The 25,227-nt window shown below is 36.9% G+C and overlaps 2 protein-coding genes across 4 annotated transcripts in view; one reads left to right on the forward strand and one right to left on the reverse strand.

Moving 5' to 3' along the window:
- LOC137274447 (sarcalumenin-like) overlaps nucleotides 1–25,227 on the reverse strand; it is a 276,599-nt gene that overhangs the window by 222,364 nt on the left and 29,008 nt on the right. The gene's annotated exons all lie outside the window — the stretch shown is intronic.
- The window catches only part of LOC137274438 (microtubule-associated tumor suppressor candidate 2 homolog), a 143,578-nt gene continuing 120,905 nt past the window's right edge, over nucleotides 2,555–25,227 (forward strand). For 2 of the 3 annotated variants that reach the window (XM_067807611.1, XM_067807614.1), the window contains exon 1: nucleotides 12,441–12,479. In XM_067807611.1, coding sequence (XP_067663712.1) covers nucleotides 12,474–12,479 — 6 coding nt within the window. In that variant the 5' untranslated portion in view covers nucleotides 12,441–12,473. Of the gene's footprint in view, nucleotides 2,661–12,440; nucleotides 12,480–25,227 lie in introns of those variants that run through there. The other variant, XM_067807613.1, reaches the window with a different exon arrangement.

The raw sequence follows: 25,227 nt of genomic DNA on the forward strand, positions 1-25,227 counted from the left end.
CTCGTCATTAGCTCCGAAGATCCGGATTCGATTCCCCACATGAGTGTGCCGCCAGTTTCTGGTCTCCTGTCGTGATATTGCTGGAATACTGCTATAAGCGTTGGAAAACTAAACTCATTCACCCACTCTTTTCTCAGGTTTGCAGTGTTTTGGGCATAGTGACGTTTTGATAACATTTGTCATCTTTTGGTCGAACTCAATTTTCAAGTGATTTTTCACCCCGGGCATTGTATCTCATTATCACGGGGCTTCAAATCTTGCTCACTTGAAAAGAAAGTTTTACTTTCACTCGATGGTATATATCCTTGATAATATAAATGATATATCAATATTAATTCAGAACACTGACTTTAAAACCTGGTAATTCTGACGACTCAAGCCATGGTGAAACAAGCACATCAAAAAGGTGTACTATAGGTATATACGGTGAACATTAATTCAACATGTGTCAAACTGTATTTGTTTGGGCTGAATTGGATATTGCAGGGTGAAGAACGCGTGAAGGTAAATCTAACTACATGGGTCTGCCATCAAGTATGTACTGTCACTAACAGGATCTTAGAGCTTTTTATATAGTACTAAAGCCCCGTTAGTTGCAGTATACATACTTTGATGGCAGGTTTTAGCGTTACAAGCCACTGTGAATCTAACTATTTATATAATTTTATGCATTTATAGCTCCGGATTTTCATATTACGTTATAGGTAGTATTTCCGCCATAGTTTACCATGCATGGGTTCTTTCAGAGGCTAGGTTGAACGTGGTGTTCAGACAGACCATGCACCAAGCGTATTTGGCACGACATTTTGGATACTGGACACAACAGTCAAAAATACTGTACGGTATAACAACCAGAACGCGATACTGGTGAAACACAACCACAAACACAAACAGTCAGGGTATAGACTGTTCTACATATGGTGTAGGTTCCCCAAGCCATGGAAATGGTACTCAGACTAACATTCAGACGGTTCTAACAGAAGATTGATAATCTCCAGCGTGCATTCCTACAATGGCGATGTTCCAGGAGGGGATACTATATTATCATGCGTCTTCTATGTTGTGTACGAACGAGTTGTGCGTTTCTTGAAGAAAACTGCATCGGTCATTGTTGTCCATAGTCCTAATGCTGCAGGTGACTTTGTCCCTACAATACACTAACAACAGGTGGTGTTTGTGTACAAACAAGGGCTATTTCTAACATTAGGATTTTCCTTACAACATAGCGATAACGCATGCTCTTTCACACTTGACAGAACAAATCAACATTATCGATAGCGACGGTGGCCATTCAGACTTCAAATATTGCGTTTATTCCATTGATGCCAAATCCATGAAATCAGCTTTTCCGTGTGATATATATCGATATGTACACCGGTCAGTGTGACTGAATGAATACCGTTGCTAAAAATAGGATACTTGCCCTGACGACAAGAGGTTTAACTAACTTTGAGCCACAGCTGATAGTGATGTAGAATGTTTTAACAATACTGGTGTTAAGTAGAAACAATATTGGAACTTAATTCGTCAGATATGAAAAAAAGAACACGAACAAATACTCTGTAGTGTACGGCTGGTCGTCGGGTGTCACGTAAATTGACACAAGCTAGGGACCTAGCTGTCAGACCTAATGTCGTGTTTTACCCAGCGAAAACCTTGAAACGAAATGTACTTATCCCACCAGGAGTTTCAATATGAAACCGACACCGAAAACTAAAGAATGTTCTTTTCATTTCACAATATCGTTTATTTATCTACAATATAATGGAAAATATCGCCATATCTATTATTGAAAACATATACATGTTCCTACAATGGACCCTACCGTACGTTTCAACAAAGGTAATGATGTACTCATTACATTACTACAATCTATACCTGTAGTGATAGCATAGATGGCATATATTCGTATATTACCCGCATCGACGGACGAGTTGTTAATTTAACTGCTAATTGTGTAAATGCTGACACAAATAGAATCTAAACTTTGATTAGAAGACAATGTCAGAACAATATCTTTTTCGTAATTTCGTATCAACATATACAACGATGTGACGTTCCTACTCTTATTTTGGAAATCTCCTGTTTTATACAGTGCTTAAAGGGTATTGTTCATACCTCGCGTACCTTTATCGTTTGAGAATTCACCTTGACTCAACTGTGTCGGTTATGTATACTGACAATACTTATATGAAAGCATCAGTATTCAAAACAGGTATGAAAGAAAATGAAGTAGTTGGCACAGGACTGGGCTGCACAAGCCCTGAAAAATGTCACACAAACATCTTTCACTTCAAAGACGCATTCACCCACGTGTTGCGTATAGTCGAGTCTACTCATATATAGGGGTGTTGGAATATCAATGGAAACTATTATTAAATGTTGTTTGTAAAAACTAAACATGTAGTTGTAACATTCTCCTTCGCTCATGCGTAGCAATAAATATGTGTCTCAAGACAACATGAAAAGAGATAGTTATGCGACGTTTTGCCGCTGTAGGGAATTCCTACGTCCCCTCACAAGCCAAATGAGTCAGCCGAGTACAAAAATCGATATCGCATCCACGTAATAGCGACAACAAGCGTGTGTGCCGAGTGTGGTGGGTTGATATATGGTGGAGTTTTTCGAGTAACTGGAGCTTTATGGCATAGTTTACAATGGTAAGTTGTCACATACTGTACGTAACCAGGTGTGAATGAGGACATAAACCACTGTTCCCACCACGGCCTTCCAAGTGTGACGGATCGTCTGCAATCACGAGCGATTCTTGTCTGAAAAGATGACGAAGATTTTTCGATTTTCATCTGATTGCGCAGAACGAGTGGCAACCATGTCGTTCAAACACCTCGTGTTGTCGTTTTGTCCACAACACGGTAGTGCTAATGATGACACCTCTGTTTTCCTCAATCTTCTGCTCTTTTCTCCATCCAAAGGTGTGCTGAAAACAGCATCGAATACATAATCATACCAGTCCTTTTTATCAGCAATGAGATCACTTTATCCTTCGACAGTTTAAGTTGACAATGGGAACAGTTAAATATATATACACACATATATTGTCAGTGATGAATATTTCACTTTAAACTTGGCCGTGTCGATCATAAAACTGTTGAAATGAACAATCACTTAAATATATCATAGCACTTAAACAGAGGCTATATAAGTATATTCACTAATGTGCACAGGGATCGAAATTTTTAGTGCCATGGTACAGCTAAGATTGAAAGATTGAAATGGCACGGTTAAATTTTTACCTGTGTGCGTAATTGATGGCTTTTGGGTGTGTATGTGTGTGTGGGTGTGGATGGGTGTGGGGCAGGTTGATTGCATGTACAATGTGAATGCCCCCCCTTCCCCACCCCCTACCCCCCAAAGTTATTGTACAAAGTAAATGCCCCCCTGCAACCCAGCTTGCCATGTACAAAATCAACAGATTTGATTTATTTGTGAAAGGTGCATTAACATACATTTATGTTTTCACCATTATTAAGATGATAATCTTTCATGATTTAAAGTGACATGTAATGTGTAGAAACAAAAATACACACCTTGCATTATTTTATTACAAATGATTTTTAGTGAATTTTACGATACAATTACAACTCTTACATTCACTTCAAGTCATGTAATCTCTGTTTTAGTCATAGGAAGAAAAGAACCGATGATATCTGATGATTCTCCCAGATATATATGTTAATGCAGGAATGGCTGCATCTACACTACATGTATATGTTTAGGTTGTAGGATATTTTCACCATGTGGATGTATGCTAAATGTTTTGTTACTGATTTTTTAATTCAGATGTATTTCTTTGACATAGTTGATGGGGCCAACATGTCTAATTTGATACAAAATCATTGAGTCTTCAATCCTGGACCAAGACTGCATTGTTTTTCATTGAAATTGAAAATCTGCATCCCATGCACCAAGACAAATGTCATGCCAACATATTCAAGGGATGTAACTCCTGAAGACCCGCTTCAGAGTTCTTGACAGCTATCCAAGATTCTTGGGCAGTTAAAACGTTACATATGCTTACTAGCCTGTGGCTAGGTATAGTTTCAAAGGGGAAGGTGTATCTCTGATTGTTACTGGCACTCTTGTTCAGTATTAGAAGTAGCTACATTTTTTATACTATAGAGATAATAACAGTTTGAGTAAGTAGATGCATTTGTTAGTGATTCATTCTTCTAGTGAGTGTGATATTGAGTGTGAAGGAAAGGAATGCATTATGTCTCTGTCACTGTTGTATATTCCCTACTGCAGTATTATTCCCTGTCATTGTACTCTGTGTGTGTGTGCGTGCGTGCTGTTATGGCTTATTGTGTATAAACAAATAGCTAAAATCAAAACTAAGCTTCATTTATTCATGAATTCATGCAGGGTGTATTGCAATACACCCCACTACCAGTAGCAACTCATTTGGTACTTTGTGGTAGTTATCTCGAATAATATTGCATCACACATAATGCATGGAAACTACGAAAGTTTTACAAATGCAAATCGATGAAAGGGAGATGACACTAAGTTTGTTTTTCTTGTGTCGTCCACCATATCTAGCGATGGCTACGAAAAATTTTGCCTCGCTTTCCAATAAATAGATTTTGACAAAACGTTCAAATGCAGTCCTTGTGAAGGGGAATTACATCGTGGCAACTTTACTAAGACAGTACCTATAGGAGAAAAAAAATAGCAAGATGCGAGATTCGAATAGTTTGATTCATACAGGTTAGCGGAAGTGTACAAGCCGATACCCATGCTTCAAACAGTTCAAAATTAACATTGAGGTGTTTGGTAAGATACATACCTTCGGGCTTAGGGACCTTAAACAAACATCAATGGTCCCCTCGTTAACAGCGAACAGCTTATAATGTACCTTGCTTGTAAGTGGGGTACATTGAAAATAACAGGAGAGTGCTAAGCCAATGAGAAAACAGTGTTGTTCTGTGTTTAAACATATTTTATTTGTTTGAAAAATATTACATCATTTACATTCCTGATCTCCAAGTCAAATCTTTAACAAACTCAGAATTAAATGAAATCTGAAGTTTTTACTGTTTGGAGAATCCAATCGTGGATATCTAACAGAGGTTTGGGTGAATCATTTGGCGTCCTACAGAACACCAGTCCATCATAAGAATAGGTAAAACACCACAACTGATTAGGAATATTCTAGTGCTCATGAATACCTCAGTGGTAGTGACTATATCATGAAGATTAAGAGAATTTATCTTTTCTCACACATGAATGTTGACATATCAAATTAAAATATTGATAATGGTTATCTAAAATAGAAACTAAGGTGTCAGATTCGATTTTCAATCAAACCCAATTGTTGCAGCCCAAGTGTTCAGACACATTGCATCTCGGGTCACTCATTCTTCTCATTACAGTGCATTTCCTGTCTGTCATCATCTACATATGGCTATAATCATTTATTACATCTTATTATTGAATCTTGATTAATGATTCAAGGTGTTGTAAATTAATTGTTTAATTCACTCGAAAACCCAACACAACCTCAACTGACTTGTTAGTCTGAAAGGACAGTTTACTTTCTTCCCTTTGGACTTGACACTACCAGGCAAAGGATGTGGCTTTCTACTAGCAATGTCACTTTAAAGATTGTCATGTCAAGAAAGTTGTGGCAACTTCTTGAACTGCTGTTATTTGGAGACATGGTGTGTTTTCATTTTGCTGTATTTTTAATTTGTAAGATGATACTAGGTTATTAATTTAAAGTTTTCTCATAATCATACCTACTTCTTTCAAATAACATATGTCCAAGCGACATCATACAGACATATATACTTTATGTCAACATTTTTTAACATGTTTTTTTTTTCGGAAACCTTTGACCAGTTTCCAAGCAGTGTTTCCTGTGTATACCTGCGATGTTCTCTTGGACCAATATTGACATGGGAACATATTTCTTCAGCAATGTTGACTGTCCTTATAGAATAATGAAGCTGTGAATTTCAGGAATTAATCCCTTGGTCAATACATGGCCATGTATCCTTGCTCAAGGAATGGCAAGATCTTATGTTATATTGACCTTTTCTCCACACCTGTGGCTGCTGACAGTTTTCACCTGGACATTGCATTTCCTGACCTTTGAGTGGCCAAACAGGTGCTTTCAGTTATTGTGTTATAATCTGGGGAAAACTGATCATGCTCCTTCAGAGAGGTCAGACTCAGCTGTTTTAGTGTCAGGTATGTTTTTGTTTACAGAGCTGTCAAGTTTGATTGCCGTTATCATTGTAAGGTGTGATGCCTTGATGTTTTACAGGTTTTGACCTGGATTTTAGGTGTTTGTGGGTGACTGTGTATGACAACTTCATGTTTGTTGGCTGTAATGATGGTAGAATTGTACATGTGAGTTGTCTGGAGTGGTTTGTGACTTGCTGTTCATGGTTGATTTGAGTAATGAGCTTTGTGTTACTATTAGCTCAGCTTGAGGGATAGGCACTGTTTAGACATTTTAAGAGCTTTGTATTGTTCATTTGGCTTAGGAGCCAGTTGGTAGCCCAGTAGCTAAGCAGTACATTTGTCATCTGAAGATGTGTGTTTTATTCCCTTCATCATGTATGACTAGCTTTGTTTGAGTGAAAGGCATTGTTTAGGCATGGCATGTTAGAGCTTTGCATTGCTTAAAAATTGTTGAGCTTGATGGACAGATGGTTACCCAGTGTGGGAAAGTGGGGTAGCCTAATGGTTAAAATGTCTGCTCTTCACACTGAAGACCTGGGTTCGATTCCCCACTTGGGTGCAATGAATGAAGCCCATTTCCCCCACTGTGATGTTGCTGAAATATTACTAAAAGTGGTATAAAACCCTACACACTCACTGGTTATCATGTGTATAAGGCTTTTCACTTATTCCCTACGTGGTACTACAAGCTGGAAATGTGAGATAGGCACTCTGAGGTGACAACCCTTATGATATGACTGTTTATCCTTGTACTGAGGTGGTGTTGATACTTGCTCATCCTTTCAGTGGCTTGTCTTTTCCAACATTTGTACACTTGTGAACTGAAAACTGCCGTGAAGAGTCCGTTTCAAAGCTGTTTATGTTTGACGATGGTCATTGGTAATAGTTATGATGTTCACTCATTCACATTAATCTAAGATGCGGTAGGGGTAGGTCATTCTCTTCTCACAGAGTTTACTCCTATCATATCTTCCTACGTAACCTCTGTTAGAATTCGTCCCTTTCATAGTGCGAGTGATCTGTATTTGTGATTGGTTGCAATCAGATTTAGGTGTGCAATGAGCGAGGTTGTTTTAAAAGTGATCATAGGCAAAGTCTTGGTAATTTCCATGTGCTTCGGGACAACTAAAACCTCTTCCCCAGCATGATGCGCAAACATTTTGTCAAGCCAGAACCCAGTCATGTAATTGCGGATCAATGGTGTCTCCAACCCCCTTTTTGACAACGGTCAAGCTAGCCATTATATGGCTTGTCTTACGTCACCAAAAACATCTTGTTGATTCATTCCTGCACTCTATATTGCACTAGTTTCTGCTTTTCAGTTAAACATGAAATACTGATCTATCCATCGCATCTTGATCAACTAACTCCATGGCGACCAACATATTGGATATAAGCTGATGTAACACATGAGCGGATTGGATAGAAAGAAGGGAGATAATTCGTGTTGCAAGTTTTGGCTGCTGGGGGATTATATAAGCAACGGGCAGTATGTCTGTATTAGAAAAGAGGTTTAATATGAAGGTATAATAGGAGTAACCTCTGTGGGAAGAGAATGGGAGTAGCCTAGCGGTTAAAATGTTTGCTCATCACGCCAAAGACCAGGGTTCCAACATCCCCATGTGAGTCCATTGTGTGAAGCAATTTCTGGTGTTCTCTTGCATGATATTGGTGAAATATTGATAAAAGCGCCGTAAAACCCAACTCCCTCACTCCCACATGTTAACATAAGGGTAGCTAAGTGGTTAATGCTCTTGTTTGTCACACTGACAGCACAGGGTTGATTCCCCATGCATACACCATGTAGGAAATCTTTGTTAGTGTCCCTCTCTGTTTATATTGCTTTTACATTGCTATTTGCATTATACAACTAAACTCATTCAATAATTTATTAAGAATGACCCGTGAAGGTCCCGAGGTAGAATAGGCCTTCAGTGACCCATGCTTGCCATAAAAGGCGACTAACGGGATCAGGTGGTCAGGCGCGCTGACCTGGTTGACACATGTCATCGGTTCCCAATGGTGCAGATCGATGCTCATGTTGTTGATCACTGGATTGTGTGGTCCAGACTCGATTATTTACAGACCGCCAGCATATAGCTCTAATATTGCTGAGTGTGGTGTAAAACTAAACTCACTCACTCACTTATTTATTAAGAACTCTTTGATCATAAGTGTACATTGCAAATCTTTCTTCTAGCAGATACTAATATTGGCTTTGTTTCACATTCAGTAATTCATTGTGAGATAACTTCTGCTGTTGATCTTAATATATAAACAATGCAACTATTCTTCACCTTTTTATATATGTCCAGGTTTTTCACAAAATTCCATCTTTCATGCTGTGACAGTGTTTATTTCGTCCCACCCATCCTTTACGAATCTCAACTAGGTGAATGTCACCAGTAAGCATGTGCTACATGTTGATATGCCTGATACGTCCCATGTGATTGTGGTGATGTGTTCCTGATTAAAGTGGCAGAAAACAGTAATTTCTTGCAAGAAACACCTGTGACAACTTGTGAAATGTGTAGTGTGCACATGCAGGTGCTTTAGTCAAATAGGGCAGTTTTGTCTTTCTTAGAGTGTCTTCTTGCTAATGAGTGAAGTAAGGACCTACACTACTCTTTTACTTCTCCAGGGTACTGGCATAAGTGCTTCAGGTTAGTGATATTTATTTGACTTTCCTATGATTTTGTTGGACATCCAGGATAATTTCTTTCATATCATGGTTGTAAATATTCAAGTTTAGGGGAGGTGAGGCAGTTTAATGGTTAAAGTGGTAGCTTCCAGAAGACACTGGTTCAAGCCTCCACATGGGCACAATATGCCATGCTGGAATATTGCTAAGACTAAACTCACTCCTCATTCAGTCAAGTCTGCACCATACTAACTGATACTTGATATGAGCAAGATCTTATGCCGATTGATTGCGATGACAGCGTCACAAATTGTGACCACCAGATCCATGTTGTTGCCCATGACAGAAATTAAACATTGCTGTTTATCTATGCTCACCAAAAACAATCTGAATTTTGAAAACACTGATTGGATGAATCGGTACAATCATGGCAACAATGGTAAACAAACAACATGTGCCTTGTGATGCCTAAAGACTTTTGAAATCCATTAGCTTAATTTGCTTGAGATGATTGTGTAAATTTAAAAGTCTTTGTGAAACTCATATAATTTTTCTTGCATTTGTAAATGATTTTATTTGATAACCGCCAGACATTTACATTGTTGACAGCCAAAGATAGCACCACAGATTGAGATGTACTATAATATACTTGACATCTGTGTCTCTCTCACTCACTCACTCACTTTGGAAATGAGGCTGCCTGGAGAGGGTCAAGTGTTTCGTTTGATCCCTTTACTTGCTGTTGTCATTCTGGGACTGGGGGTCTCATAGTCAATATATTGCTTTTGTTTCGAGTATCCATGTCTCACTGGTCAAGCGGTATGAGGCTGACTGCCAGACACACACCTGACTCGGGAACATTTGAAACCTCTGTAAGTCTTTTGTGTTTCCCAAGGTGATAGGGTCATAGTAAAACTGTTACAACCAATCAATTCAGTAGAAAGGCCAGACAGGCAGTACACTATCCCAATTAACCATGTTAACGCCTATCAAGCACATTGGACAATATGGGCTATATCATCACAAGGCAATAACATGGTGTGATTACCATAATGTGTTCATAAATAGCTTGTATTATCTTTGTGCTTGAGGGAATATCAAGCTTAGATGTGCTGTGACTGTATATGACATGGTTTTGACAGATGGATGTTGTTTGAAATGTTCAATAACCATGTTGTTTTTTTGTCCAGAAAGCTGTCCTGTATTCTGTACATAAATTGAGACAAGACCAGACAATCCAGTGATTGGTGTTATGAACACTGATCTTCAGTTTCTGGACATGACATGTGGATTCTCTTCTTGAAGTAAATTTTGAAAATCGAATGATTACAAGCAATGTAGCTATGTGGCAGAGATATTGACAGCATGTGTTACTAAATTTTACTTTCGTGATTGTGTTGCCTTGTGTAGAATAACTTATTCAAGGCTGTGCTTTGTTACAATCATTGTAAAAATTTAAATTGTTTTTTTAATCTATAGAAACTTAGAAATATGTGATATGACAAAACAGTGTTTAGTAGATGTACCCTAACACATATCTCTCTTATTTATTTAAAAATATTTATAACATGCCTTGCAAGGCTTCATATCCTGCTCAAAGCACACATTTGTTTTGATAAATATGTTGGAACCTCAAGGGTATTAAAGCTCTAGTAATTGATCGTAAGAGCAGATGATGTCTTTATGATAAGCTTGATGAGTTGACCGATCGTAATGTACCTTGATTGTCTTGGCAGTTTCATATGGTTATGGTTTGGTCAGTCCGGATCCTTTAGTTTACAGAGAGTTATAACTAAACCAGACTATCTAGCAAAAGAATCAGAAGCTATCATCATTTTAGTGACCAAATTGTACCTATATTTTCTTTCACCAGCATATTTTGCAAGTGTACACCTTTCCATCCCACATCCCACATCCCACATCCCACTCCGTGGTGTGGGCAACACCATCAGGACATTGATGTAACGATTGCTCACTAAAGCAACCCCAGACTCAGATTGACCTTACCTGTTGATGTTTTGAATAGACATCAAATACACAGTTGATACAGTTTAATTCTGTGTACATCGACTTTGGTACATATTTCAACAACCCACAGTGCCTTTTGTCAAGATATTTTATGTTAGTGTGTACTTCCACCCACTCTCAGAACCTAATGGTCGGATTTATTTGATGTTCAAACATACAGAAGCAAATATAGAAGATCATCTCAATGGAACAACTCTGGCAGAATTACGGGTGTCAGTATACACTGGATGGGCGATATCTTGCAACACAGTGTTTTGAGATATCCTTTCAAATATATTTCTGTGGTTCACATGGCTATTGCTCCCATGACTATCACCAGAATGGTTATTTTAACAAACAGGTTTTCTTGTTTTCAGTCTCACTGTAATATGCTTTAAGCTGAAACTGACAAGTATTTCTAATTCTCTATACCATTATACACAGGAATTTCTAAGCAGGGACAATCAATTTCTTGCACCAGGCCAGTGGTTCAAAAACCTGCGCATTGTTCATTAGTCAATGAAGGTCATGTGACAGAAAATGAACAGCTGTTTTCAATCAGTGTTCAATTTCATTTTTATTATTTTACAATGACATATGAAAATTTGTTGTCACGATCAAATCATTTCACACCAGCCCATTTAAAACCTACATGTCAAACCTCACTTGACTTTTCATATGTATGAATAATGAAATACAGTACACAATGGTACAAATTTTGTAACTCTATCATGGAGTGGTGTTTGTTAATCCCGCTAAAAATGTTCCAGTTTTTCTTTACCAATGAGATTGCAGATGTATAGATGATATAGTGTTTACCTGGATGCTTATTTTATTTAAACCACTTAAAGAAATAGGGTTAGCAACAGAATTCAAGGGTCCGTTTGGTAATCAGAACCACAACATTATTTTTTTAAGCCTAAAGACTTGTTTTTGTAGAAGAGGCAGTGTTTTTGATTGTGCTATTTGTCATGTAGTTGAAAGTAAATGTATGATGGTTTGTTGTCAGGAAATCTCATTAAGGACTAAAACTGTATTCATCTTGTGAGTTGCAAAAACTGATTATTCAGCAAGATCTGTGAAGAGTGTTGCCTCCTTCCCTGTTAAAACTGACAACAGCATATCAGTTGTAACATGTCAACTCCCTCCTGCGTTATACGAGAGTTAACACCTACATAAAACATGTAATAAACTTTATGTCCGACATGTGATGCAATTTCAACCACCTGGAAGCCAATGTACCCTTGCCACATGAACTGACTTCTACACTTGGTGATAATGTAATATTTGCTTTGGTTTTTCTCACATACAAGACTGAAAAGAAAACAACAGACGTTTGTCATACAGTCTGGGATTCGCAAGCAGACAATAAAATCCTGATTTTCACAATAGGACATTATTCTGTCCAACTTTCCGATAGAGGCTGGAGGGACGGGTTGTGATTCACTGCTTTGCGATTATCTCGATTTTCGCGAACCCCCTCACCTGAAAGTTAATCCCTAAGGTCATGTTGTCCTGGGAATAACGGTGCTTGGTCATTGTGCTGTGACATACATCAGCATGGATTTATAGAAGAGGGATGGAAAACTGACATATTACAGATTTTATTTGGTGAATGCAGGTAGGTGGTAACGATACAGTATTAATGTTGCATTTATAGTTTCAGCTGAGAATTTTTCATCAGGAAGACAAGAAACAATTGTACCATCTCACTTGAAAATGATGTTAGGTTTATTTCGCTTTTCTTGGTTTAATGTGTACTGGGGAGATTGTGGCATATTTGTTGTCTGGTTGCAGTTGAGATGTGAAGAATTAATATTTAGTAGTGTGTTTCTTGACAATATTTGTGTGTTCTTTTCATGATAAAGATAGAGGTTTCATCACGATTATACCTATGTGTTATGTAGTCTTATGGATGATAGTTTTTTGATAGACTTATTTAGGTTGTGTGTTTGTTTATGGCCTTTTATCATAGTGTTATATTTAGTTTTCACCAAATCTTGTTTGTGCACACTTAACCTGGTTTTTACTGATTTGAATTTTCATGAGAGAAGGCTGAAATGCATTGATCAAATAGGCTTACCTGTTCTTCGAGGGAAACGGTGCCTGTTTAGTAATGAATTCTCATTTGGACATAAAGTGGATTTTGGAGATATAATTGTGTTACATCCCCCAAAAAGTAACATGCATGAAACCTGAGGTCGACTTTAAAAACAATTAAACTGTACATTTCTACTGAAAATTAATAATTGAAACAGATGAAAAAATGTTAAATTGTTAGAAGAAATTATGTTTACATGCCAGTACAAATCATTGTTTGAGTTTAAATATTTTGAAAAAAAAAACCCAACCAACAAAAACTACTTTTTGCTTTTCAAATTCAAAGCTACAGAAGAAAATTGTTTATATTACTTGTAGCCGGGTAACCTTAGCATGGAAATACCTGTCAGGTGAGAGGAGCATAGGTTAAGACTATTAGTAATTCCAGCATCTGGAGGTTGATATAGGTCATTGGGGCATTGTACATTGTGAAAGGGTTGAAACGTTGGGGCTACTTGTGGCTACTTGTGCCACGCTTTGTCCGAATATTTACCTTTTCGTTAAGATGTGTAATGAGAAGGCAAGTCTGTTTTTTTCAAGTCCTTTGACCCTATGGGGGAGTACCTTTTTCGTAGGAGGCGTTTTTCCAAGCTGATGATGGAATGTTAACTGCTCCTGCAAGTACTTGGCCTGTTTTAAACACGTGTGTGACAATTTGTCATCAGCATAATGCAGCTTGTGTTCGAAATGGGAGCGTTTGGAGACTGGATTTGATATAGTTGGATTTGTTTTTGAGAAAATATGAAGAGAAAAGTAAGTTGTTTATTAAATACATATAAACTATGTCTATTTTGGGGTATTGAGGGTTTTATATTTCTGATGAAAAAACCTCTTTAAAAGTGACAGTTATCTTTTCAAATTTGAAAACATGGGAAGCTGTATGACAATGTGATTTGGTGTATATTTAATTTGTTTCTTATTGTGAGTATGTGTGATTTTCTTGGCACCAAAAAGGACATGCAATACTTTAGCATGTCTTAACTTGACTTAAGCTTTGTTAATTTCATGCTTTATTATGAACGTAGACATTAAAAATGTTCTTTTTCAAGGTGGAAGGAACATGATGGTTTGTTCTCAATCCTTTGTTTTCATAGCTTATTATTCACATTTATGAATGAGTATTGAAAATCAGGGATGTCATTAAATAATATGATAGTATATGGTCAACTCTTATCTTTTATGTTTGAAATTAGGATTGATCGTCAGTGCTTTTTGTAAGAGGTGCCTAATAGGATAGGATTGTCAAGAAATCTTGTATGACACATAACATCACATCCCCATTGCGTAGATCGATGGTCATGATGTTGATGACAGGATTGCCTGGTCCAGGTTTGATTATTTACAGACTGCCATTGCATAGCTTGAATATTGTGTGCGGCGTAAAACTAAAATGACTCACTGAACAGTATTAATTGTTTGGGTGATCTTCATGTATTTTTCAACAAGCAAACGAAAAGACAGAACATCATCTCTTAATTGGATTGTGGTTTTAGTCACTATTTTGGCTTATACAAAAAGCTATATCTTATACAGTAAAAACATTTTCAGGTGCTGTCTAAAGATCTTCTGCTTGGAAAGAAGAAGTTTGGTAGTTTAATCCCCTGACCACATTGTAGTAAAAGATGTAATGGAATGTACTTGCTGTTACCTAGGGAGTAGGTATAATATACTAGTATCTGAGTGGGGCATCCTTCTTATGCTGTGACTAGCGCTATTAAACCATAACCAGCCACATTTCAGGTGCATATACTAGGGCTGGGACAGGTTCAAATTTTCTACCTGGGTACCCCATCCCCAATTACCCAACCCTATCAGGATAGCTGCCAGCTGCTATGTGAATTTCTGATTTCAGATTTATAGGAAATGGCAACACATTCTTCAGCTCAAGAGTTTTGTGTACCCCTCTGATAAGTGTAAATTGGCACGGCTCCACGGCCGGAGCTATGATTACACGATGCTATTTCGAAGGTGGTCAAATGCAACATATGTCATATTTGGGATTTCAGTTGCAAAGTACGCAGTCTAGATTACCAGTTGCCCGACTTTCATTTTTGTGAAAGTTGCAGTGGCTGAGTGGGCTAGGCGGCTGACTTTGTGTGCTGGCAATTAGGTGCCTGACTCTGAGGGTGTGGGTTCGAATCCCGGATGGGACTCAACCAAAAAAGTGCTAGAATTTGTACAATACTACGAAAGTGAAATTCCAAATATGACATGTTAGCTTTGACCACTTTCTAAATGGTATCATGTAATCATCTTAACCATGCTTGATTAAAAAAAGTGACTGTAATTATTGCTGATGAATTATCCTAATTACAACCTTTCAATCACGAAAGAATAACATATTTCATTGTTTAATATATTAGTCACATGATCATAACAGGTCTGTGTATTGAGACAGGTGCCTGTATCCAACTCATTACCCACCCATCCTGGGTATCAGGTGTACCTGTCCCAGCCCTAGCAAGTGCAGCTCTATTTGAGCAAAATAACCTTGAACATATTATTAGACACCATTTGACCTCACCTAATCACCTTGTTTAAGTGTAAAATATTTACCATATTTATCACTCAGCAATAGTATCACAAAATAATGGATGTTAATGTTGTGACAGTTTACTGATAACGTAGTATATGTGTCCCCATTGTTGATTCTCATTTAAATTGTGTATTTGCTTTCAAAGTGTACTTTTTGCTAAGTTTTGTAATGTCCCAGGGTTATAACTGGTCAAGCTGACATTGCTGTCTATCATGAACCAAATATAGCATCTACTGTGAAACTGTTGGAAAGACCCAAATTTTACCCACAGTTTCTGTAATACAATGTTGTTGACAGCAACAAGCTCTTGTCATATGGCCACAATTCATGGTTGAAGATGGAGAATGCCATGCAGACAGTGCAAATGAACCATTTATTGTGACTCAAATATTGAGTTTTATCATCCAAACCTGGGTTGAAAATTATTCTTGGGTGTGATCACTACAGAATTACATGAAAGTTCACCTTCCATTTCAGAACATTATGATATCATTGTTTGCAATGACATCGCTATCAAATCACATCACTAGTCACTCTGCCACTGAAACTGGTTATCTGTACTTCTTACAACCAAAAAAGCTTTAAGAATGATTTTGGATAATCAGTAGAATCTAATCTAAATGGAGTTTTAATGTCTTATAAGCTTACTATTTTGATCTGTTAAATGTCACATGGGAAAATAGAGAATAATGTGTCAAAGTTTCCAGGGTCTGTGACATTGTAGAAATTATAGATATGAACTTTGTTTTCTCTCACTCATTCAGGAGGGTGGGTTAGCTTTCTGGCTGAAGTGATGGCTTATCACGTTTGATTGATTCCCCACATGAATACAATGTGTGAAGTCAAATTCCCCTGCCATGATATTGCTGGAATATTGCTAAAAGTAGTGTTAAACCTCACTCACTCACTTTTTGTAACAATGCCCTTAAAACAAGGATGCCGTGCAAAGCACGCTTTGCTCACTTCGCCACCCATTCATAGTCAGTGCGGCATTGATAACCTTGTGAGGGTCTGCTCTTAATGAAAAACATTATCAGGCTGTTATAACCTGACCTCTGAAAGAACTCATGGTAAACTTGCTTTGGTAGAAATAATACATATTACTTAATTCATAAGTCAGATACTTATACAGGATATACTTAAAAATTTATCTGCGTGAATGGGTCACTTACCATTACCATATTCTTTATAAAAATTGTTCATTGTGTTAAGTTTCATGTCTTCCATGCTTCCTTAATTTATGTGGGCAGGGTAGTCTTCTTTTCATATCGTCAGACCAAATTTGATATGCCTCGTTGGAATTATGGGAGTTTCCCCCTATGGTAATGTTACATAATTTTTATAAAGCAGTGTATAGCTTCATTCACTTTACCTACTCTCTCACACTCACTAACTCAACATAATTTTTAAGTTTTTATCCAAGCCTCTACTGAAAGTGACTTTTTGTTACCTGTTTTCTCAAGATCATAATATATTTTGGAAAACAGTATGCAGGATATATTTGTCTGAGGTTGTAAAACATCAGCTTGTTAAGCGGTGATAACCACACATGTACAACCCAAAAGTTGGCTCAAAGGTTAATGTAGTAGCTCCCAAAACAGCAATCTTATGCATGTACATTTCAAGGTTAAATACGGTATGTCAAAATATAGCAAACTTGCCATGAACTGGATGCAACTTCACTTTTCACTCGATCAGTTTCCAATCCAACAGAAAAATCACATTAGTACACTGAGTGACTTCATGGTGGTGTTAGTGGCGACTACAGATTACCACATGAGTGCGTCAAACTAGATTAATAGTGCCCCCTAGTATAAAGTACATGTCTGAGAGGAGGCCTGATTGACAATGGAATACCTGTGGATAAAAGAACAGGTAATTGAATTATGTTGTGAAGGTATGTCAGGTTAATTGTTCTGGCAGGCTCGCTGAGGTGACTGTTGAACTGAGACTAATAGAAGCTTATTACTTTGACATAAATGGAGTGTAGCCCTACTGAAATAGATTACAAGATGAAACATTGTTGTAACTGTTTCATTGATTAAAGAATTTAAACTGAGATATGGACAGAATGTACTTGTCTGCACTGATGAAAGTTCATTACAACAGTTGTGGAAATGTTGGTGTTCCAGCAAAATTGGTTGGAGATGTTTTTATGTAGATCAAAGCCTATTAAAGAGGGTTGTTTTACCTTTCCATTTTATGTCTGCAAAGACTGTGTAACAAACTGATTACTCACAAATATGTTTGGATTCATCTCCTTCAACCCTGGAACAAGAGAACAATATGATACTATGTTTGGGTATTTATTAGCCTATGATAGTTATTTGGTAGGGTATAAGTAATATATTTGATAGGGTATAAGTAATATATTTGATAGGGTATAAGTAATATATTTGATAGGGTATAAGTAATATATATCGGCGTGTGCAACATCTATACAACAATTTATTTAAAGCATAGTAAAACCTTTATATTCAATGTTATTCACTCTTGACTTCCAAAATTGGTTAAAAAAAGTTCCCACACCAACTTTTTTAAAGAATAGGACAGACTGACAGACAGTTTGTTTAGGTGCCACGTATATCTACACAAGACAAAAAGTGTGCATACAATAAACACATACGTTTTTGCACTCAGCCTATCTGAATTATGAGACACTATTATCTATACATAACTGAAAGGAGGATCTAAATAGGCCTTGATGAACAGTTTGACATCATCAAAACAGGCAATAAAATATGTTAATCCTTAAAACTGATAAAACTAACATTTCAAGGGCACAACAACTTAGCTGACCACTTTCTCACCTTTAAATATTCAGCCTAGGGCTTTGGCAGAATCAGGAGGCTTACCTGTGTAGGTCAATTTGGGTCAGTCTTAAGGCAGTCCTTGTTTAACCATTAATCACCTGGAATACCCACGCTTTGGTCTGGCGAACATTTGAGCTGAATGTTGTGTAAAGGTAGGTGCCCACCTGGGATTATGCCAGAGCATGTTTGACCACCATTAGGATCAATGGCCAGTGTTGTTGTTGAATGCTGACAACAGTAGGAATGAGAGAATTGATGGATTCTGTTTGAATGTAGAAATACAAGAAATGGTTTGTTTTCTGTAGTTTTATTGTGGATTATTTGTTCTTTGTGTAAGTTGAAGGAAGCTTGGTTGATAAACCATTGGGAACATTGCTATCACAGGGAAAAAATGTTTTGTTTTGTGCAATATTTTTGAAAGCTTGTTTGGTGATGTTTTGTGTATCTTGGTCTGATTTGTTTTTAGTGTTCAGTTATTCCTTCTTCCACACAATTTATACAGGATAAAAATAATTCAGTCAGCTTTAGTAATGGTAATGTTTGAAACTAAACTTTGCTGTTCTGCTTTCAGAATTTGACAAATCTGGTGATGTTTGTCATCAGAGACACTAAATGTGAAAAAATCTTATCATACAAAGTTAGCTTTATGTTGATTTTGATGTAATTTTATGATGATTATCAGCTGAGTTGTCTGGCTTTGCACAAGGGGTCAAGCTTCAAGTGGTCCTGTGACTGCTTACATTGCTTCAGGGTGTATCGTCAGTGTGATAAACCTTGGTATACATCTTAATGTTAAAAGGCCAAGACTGATTAGATCTCCAGATTCAAATACTGTAGGTGTAATAGAGACTGGTGACAACATCTCTGCGAAACTGCTGATATGACTAAATATCAACTTACTGGCACAAACAGAGGAACTAGTAATCTTTCAAATATACTATGTTTCAGAGTGATGCATACATGCTCTTAGGTGGATCCAGAGGGTGCTTCTGCCTAAGCGCATGCAAACACCCACCCCCACCCCCACCCCCACCCCCACCCTTTTTGATGCTGATATTTAATATGTTCTTGACTGTTTTTGTTTCAGTTTGAAAGGCATTGGGCATACAACCTTTAATGTTGCATGTCATCGTGATCACTTTGGTGTGACAGTACGAAACTAAACCTACCTTTATGGAACGTTTGGGGATTTTTTTCACTTGACCAAACTGTATGCTTCCTGCTTGTTAAGTGTTTCAGGAGTTAGTATTTCAGTTTTAAAGGTATTTTTTTTATAATTTATACCAACTTTCGAGGATTAGTATTTTCTCTGATGCTCACGTACACACTGTCAGCAACATTTTGACTGAAGTGCAAGTCTATTTTTGCATCTCTTTTCATGATTTGGAATGTATGGTTAACCTCAATTGATTCAATAATTATTTGGGATTTGATAAGGTTTTGACATGTCCAGAATGCATGTACTCTCGGGGATATTAATGTCAGACCAATTGATTAGAATTCCTTTCATGGTAGATTATGTTTGATGCTACTTGGGTTGAGTAAGAAGATTTGATTTGATGTTTCTGCTGACAACAAACAAGTGAGTGAATTGGTCCACATGGTTACTTGTAATGTGTCTGAGATTGAGGTTACTACTTCAAACTAACTCTCTCTGTGTTTAATCAACATTTACAAGAGAGGAAAAAGTGTGCCTCATCTCATTCTCTTCTTGGGCCACCAGTTCAACCTAACTGTTTTTTGTTTGAAGTTGGAATTGCAGTGATTATTTTAAGGAGAAAACTGCAGTTGTGCATTGTAATCTGAATGGTAAGAGCATATAACTCTAATGTATTATCACATAGTGTGAAATCAGTGAAGGCCTAGGTTAAAATATAAGTTCAGCAATGCATACATGCTGTATGATACATATACTTACGAATATTCCTCTTTATGATAGTTGTTTGGCAATATTCATATCTGGGTCAGAAAATTCAGTGATGGACATTGCATACTTTGATCTGTACAGTTAGGATATGATGACATGCATCACCTAAGTTAAAATCGATGGCCAATCATCTCTTATGGCAAGGGGACGTGCTAAAAATCAATTCCAACCTGAATCTTTACCAATGGAATTAGATTGTTGGACTGTGACTCAGTTGATTCATGTCATTTTATCCTAATTGTTCAGGTCGATGTTCATGACGTCAGTCACTAGATTATGTGTTCCAGATTCCATTATTCACAGTCTGCCATTATACAGCATAGTACCTTGTAGCTGGGTATGTCAAAGCTGTGGTTTCAAAATTGATCCAGAGTCAATAATATACCACTCAAAGGATTAATTTCTGTCATGGAATTGTGTGATAGCCAAATAAAAGAATCAGGTGATTCTATAACCTCATGATATATGGAAAGTAAATACACTAGAATATTCAATGATGGAACATGAGGCTGCAGTCACTCACTCACCCAAGAGTGTACTAAAAGGAACCCAGCCATGTGTTGTTGGTTGATCAGATGGTGGACACACCAACATGTGCTAGCCCTGTGTTACAGGTATGGATCTGCTGTTAAAACAAACCCATGAAAGCTGGTAGAGTCAAGATGTTACTCCATATGTGTTGATTCTGCTCTGGAGGTTAATGCCCTGTCTTGCTTATAGAAACCAGTTCGGTGGCCTATTGGTTAAGTACTGGCTTTTCATACAGAAACAGGTTTTATTCCATATATGCAGTGGAAAATAGGTTGTAGGTACTAATAGGTTAGTATACACTAATAGGTTAGTATATGAGCATATCATTTACACGTGGAAGATCCTTTTGCTTAAGGAGTCAGTAGGTAGTCAAGTACTTTAAGTACTTCATGGTCATCATGGCAGAGAACTGGTATCACTTTCCAACATGTTTTACAAATTGTGAAGCCACATTTATTGGCTCATGCTGTGTAAGAATATTACCACAGCAATTCAGGGATCCATTCCACAGGGCTATTGGTGCACTGAAGTTATTGTAACATCCAAATTTTAAAATCGACAATCACAGGTTTATTCAACTACCATGTGTTAAGCTCTTCTGTTATTGAACAGTGATGGTTTGTTTCCTTCAGATAAGATATTGATACCACACAAAGTCATCTAAGTGTATATCATATAATTTGTTGAAATAAAGGCAGCAATACAATTTACTGATTTTATTATCAAGAAACTAAATCGTGAATATTGTTTAGTTTGATGTTTATGTTATGTTAATACTTCCTTTTGAGGCTCTTGTGGTTATTTGAGAGAAGGGTGGGTCTCCAGAACTCTATTCTGTTGGAAATACTAACTGACATAAATAAACAGCAATTCCTTAGACTGTATACTGACTGTATACATTATCTACAGGTTTGGAATGTCCAATCTCACTTTGACTCCTTTTTTTAATTAAAATAAAATGTAGGTTCTTATTTTGTATTATAAATGTTCACTATCAATGAAATAATTCAAGTTATCAACCACATTTTCATTCTCACAATAACTTGGCAATGGTGTAGCTAATTATGCTGTTTGCTTTTTCGAACATTCTCTACTTTGTGACACCTGGTGTATACAGATTATATTGCCTATTGGCATGTATTATGTGCATGTTTACAGTGATTTATATGAATGATGTTCTGAAGTCCCAGTTGGTGTATCTTGCAGGCATAATCTTATATTTGTGTATATTCACAGGCGACAACTATTAAATGTTAGCTGTAGGAAATTGAGAATGTCAACAAAACTTTCATTTTTTTGTCAAGAAATTATGATTTTTTGTTCTGCATGTGTTAAATGTGACAGCGATGTCTTCACACCTCTACATAAAATATTGGGAACAATATGGCTTGCATATTCCATAATGGCTATCATGTATACATTTTCCACTTAAGATCAAGTGACGGTAATGATCCTATTTTGAAGTCAGTAGCCTATGTTATAAACATTTATATGAAGCTTATTGATTCCATATTACACAGTTCAGATGAGTACATGAGTACATAGTGCAATCTCATGGCTACAAGTTAATCAGCATCAGGTACATAATGTTCTTTAAGAGTTACTAAGGAGGTTATCAAGCTGGTTCAAGGGTGTATGTTTACGATGTCTTCACTCTAATATGTTATTTCAGGTTAATGATATCAACAGTTGGTTGTTTAGGTTATGTTTTTTGTTAATGTTTCATATGGACAAACAATCAAGTTGTGCTTGTTACCATCCAAAATGTGAAGGTAATATTTTGATGAATATGCTTATGGAGATGATTCTGTGGTCAGATTATGTTGTAGAAAGTTCTTTATGTAGATACACAATTCCATTTAGAAAGTGTATTGTTTGGAATTATGCTTTCTCAGTAAATTACATAGAAAATTCTACTTTGATGCCCGTGTGAAACGAGCATACAGCATGTAGAGAGATGACAAGACATGCAGCTGGAATTCCTGCTATACAGAAACTATCCTGGAATGACAAGGACAGACTGTTTCTCTGAGGGTGCACAATGGAGGAATGTTGCCAGCCTTGATATTCTCCAACATGTGCATGAATGCTCATTGTGCCTGTGTTTTTGCATGGTAACTCGCGATAACCCGCTCCACATATACAGGAAATTAACACTTTGTGGTTTGGTGCAGACAACCTGTTGGAAGTTCCTGAAAGGCAAATTGGAGAATGGGTTTGTTTTGGTTATAAGTCGTTCCAGAACATTGTACTGCTGAAAATAGCTGCAGGACGGAGTTAACGGAGTTAACGGTGAGCTGATCTTAGTGCATTTCTGTCTCCCCACCTGAAGAGTGCTCTTTGCAACCAAGATGTGGTTCATGGAAGCTGTATTTAAAAAACACATAGGAATAGCACTTCCGCTTACAAGTGGTTGAGAAGGCCTATTTTAGATTTCACAGATAAACAATGAACTTTTATCTTTCTTCTGGTTAAATCCAGGCAGTTGATAAAAATTTGACTCTTTTTTTTTTTTTTTTCATTGTGACATCCAAGAAAATGTGTTTATGCGCTTTTTCCAGGGCCTGTTTACAACCATATTTCTGACAGTGGTTTAAAACTTGTTATCTCAGTTTTGAGTGGTGTGTTAAGTCAGGATTTGTTGGTAATGGAGTATGTTCTGTAATTAGTGCCCTGGGCTAGAATTGAGTTTCAGCAGCCTGTGCATATGCATGGCCATAAGAGGTATAGCAGGATCATGATGTGGTTGACACATGTAATCATATCCCAATAGCATAGAATGATGCTCACGCTGTTGATCACTGGATTGTCTGGTTCAGACCACTGCTATATACTAGAATATTGTAGTGTAAAACTATAAACAAAGAAATTAGTCAAGAGCATACCTATTAAATCTATCCATGTTAAAGTTATTTTAAGATATTGGGTGATAGTGAATTAACTTATTTCAATGATAAACCATTTTAATGATAGTTACTGGCCAATAATGTATCCTTTTTTTAGCCCATTTGTGGCGTCCTCCACCATGATTTTGCTTTAAAACATTTTTACATGCCATTATAACACAATTGCGTAGAACAATGCTCATACTATTGAACAGTGGATTGTCTGGTCCAGACTTGATTATTTACAGACCACTGCCACATAGCCAGAATATTGAGTTTTTAATAAAACTAACTCTTCTTTATAAATATGGGTAACTTGATATTTGTGTTTTAGCTTCTGTCTAGTTTGTGAAAGACAGCAGATCCACTATGTCTCAAACTGGAAATATGCCATGTTTGTTAAACCTTATGCAGTCATAACTACATCATGTTAACGAAGTTATTTATCTCTAAATGGATCATTTGAGGGAATTAACGATTTCTCTCAGAACATAAACAGTCACAGAGATGAAGAAACCTTTTCCCCATTGGACATTTTGTTGATTTGCAAGTGTGATTCATAGCAAGGGATAACCTTTGGTTTAATCTTTCATCTATGTTCTTGTTAGTGAGAAAAACAAGATTTGAGCGCACCATATGTAAGATTTCCTATATCACATTGGTGTTCGCATTCAGTCCCGCTGAGAACAAGCCTAGGCTGACGCCAAAACTAACACAATCTGTAAGAGAGAATTGGAAACCCCACAGCATATTTCATTACAATTTCTTCAGATTGTTGAAAAAATATTTCCTTGGTGCCTGTCCATGACTGGAGCCTTAGTGAAGGGAGTAGGTTTTTGTCAGTAAGTCAAATCATTGAATCTTGAATCACATCTGCTCCAAAGGAAGGCAATACAGTTTGAAGGTAACAGATGTTTGGTTGTCATTCAAGATTGTTAAAAGAATTTTATATACTTGTAAATGACTCTTTAGCTAAAACTATTATTTCAAAGAATAAATTAAATGAACACATTTTTTTATGGGCCACTATCAATTATTACATGCTCATGCAATTAAAATAAAGTAATTTCGGGTGAATTTTGTGAACTGTTGATATTTGATTTAGTGAGTGAGTGAGTTTGGTTTCATGCTGATTTTAGCAATATTCAAGCAAAAACACAGATGGGGACATCAGAAATGGACTTCAAACATTCTGTCTACACAGGCTACCTCACCACCCTGACATTTGATTTAAGCCAGAATGTTTGGTTGTATTTATTTTACATTAAATCAAAAGCAGTTAAATTGTTGTCTATGAGCACATGGTGTCTGGGAGTGAACAGACTGGGATGAAAATGAAGTATCTTCTTTACCTACTTTACTGTGTGGATTAATAACAGCAGCATGAGAAAAGTTTTTTAGTGTAAAGTTTAACATAGTAATTTTCATCTGAGGAGACTTTGAAAAAGATGTGTGATGTCCTCTTCCATATTTTCTGAATTAAACTTGCTTTTCACCTGCCTTGATAGGTATTCGTAAACACATCCTCAATGAGAATAAATCACTTTTCAGTCCTGGCAAAAACAAGTTCATCCACT

Source organism: Haliotis asinina, chromosome 2 (genome assembly GCF_037392515.1).
Source record: "Haliotis asinina isolate JCU_RB_2024 chromosome 2, JCU_Hal_asi_v2, whole genome shotgun sequence".
In the NCBI taxonomy this organism is placed as follows: domain Eukaryota; kingdom Metazoa; phylum Mollusca; class Gastropoda; order Lepetellida; family Haliotidae; genus Haliotis; species Haliotis asinina.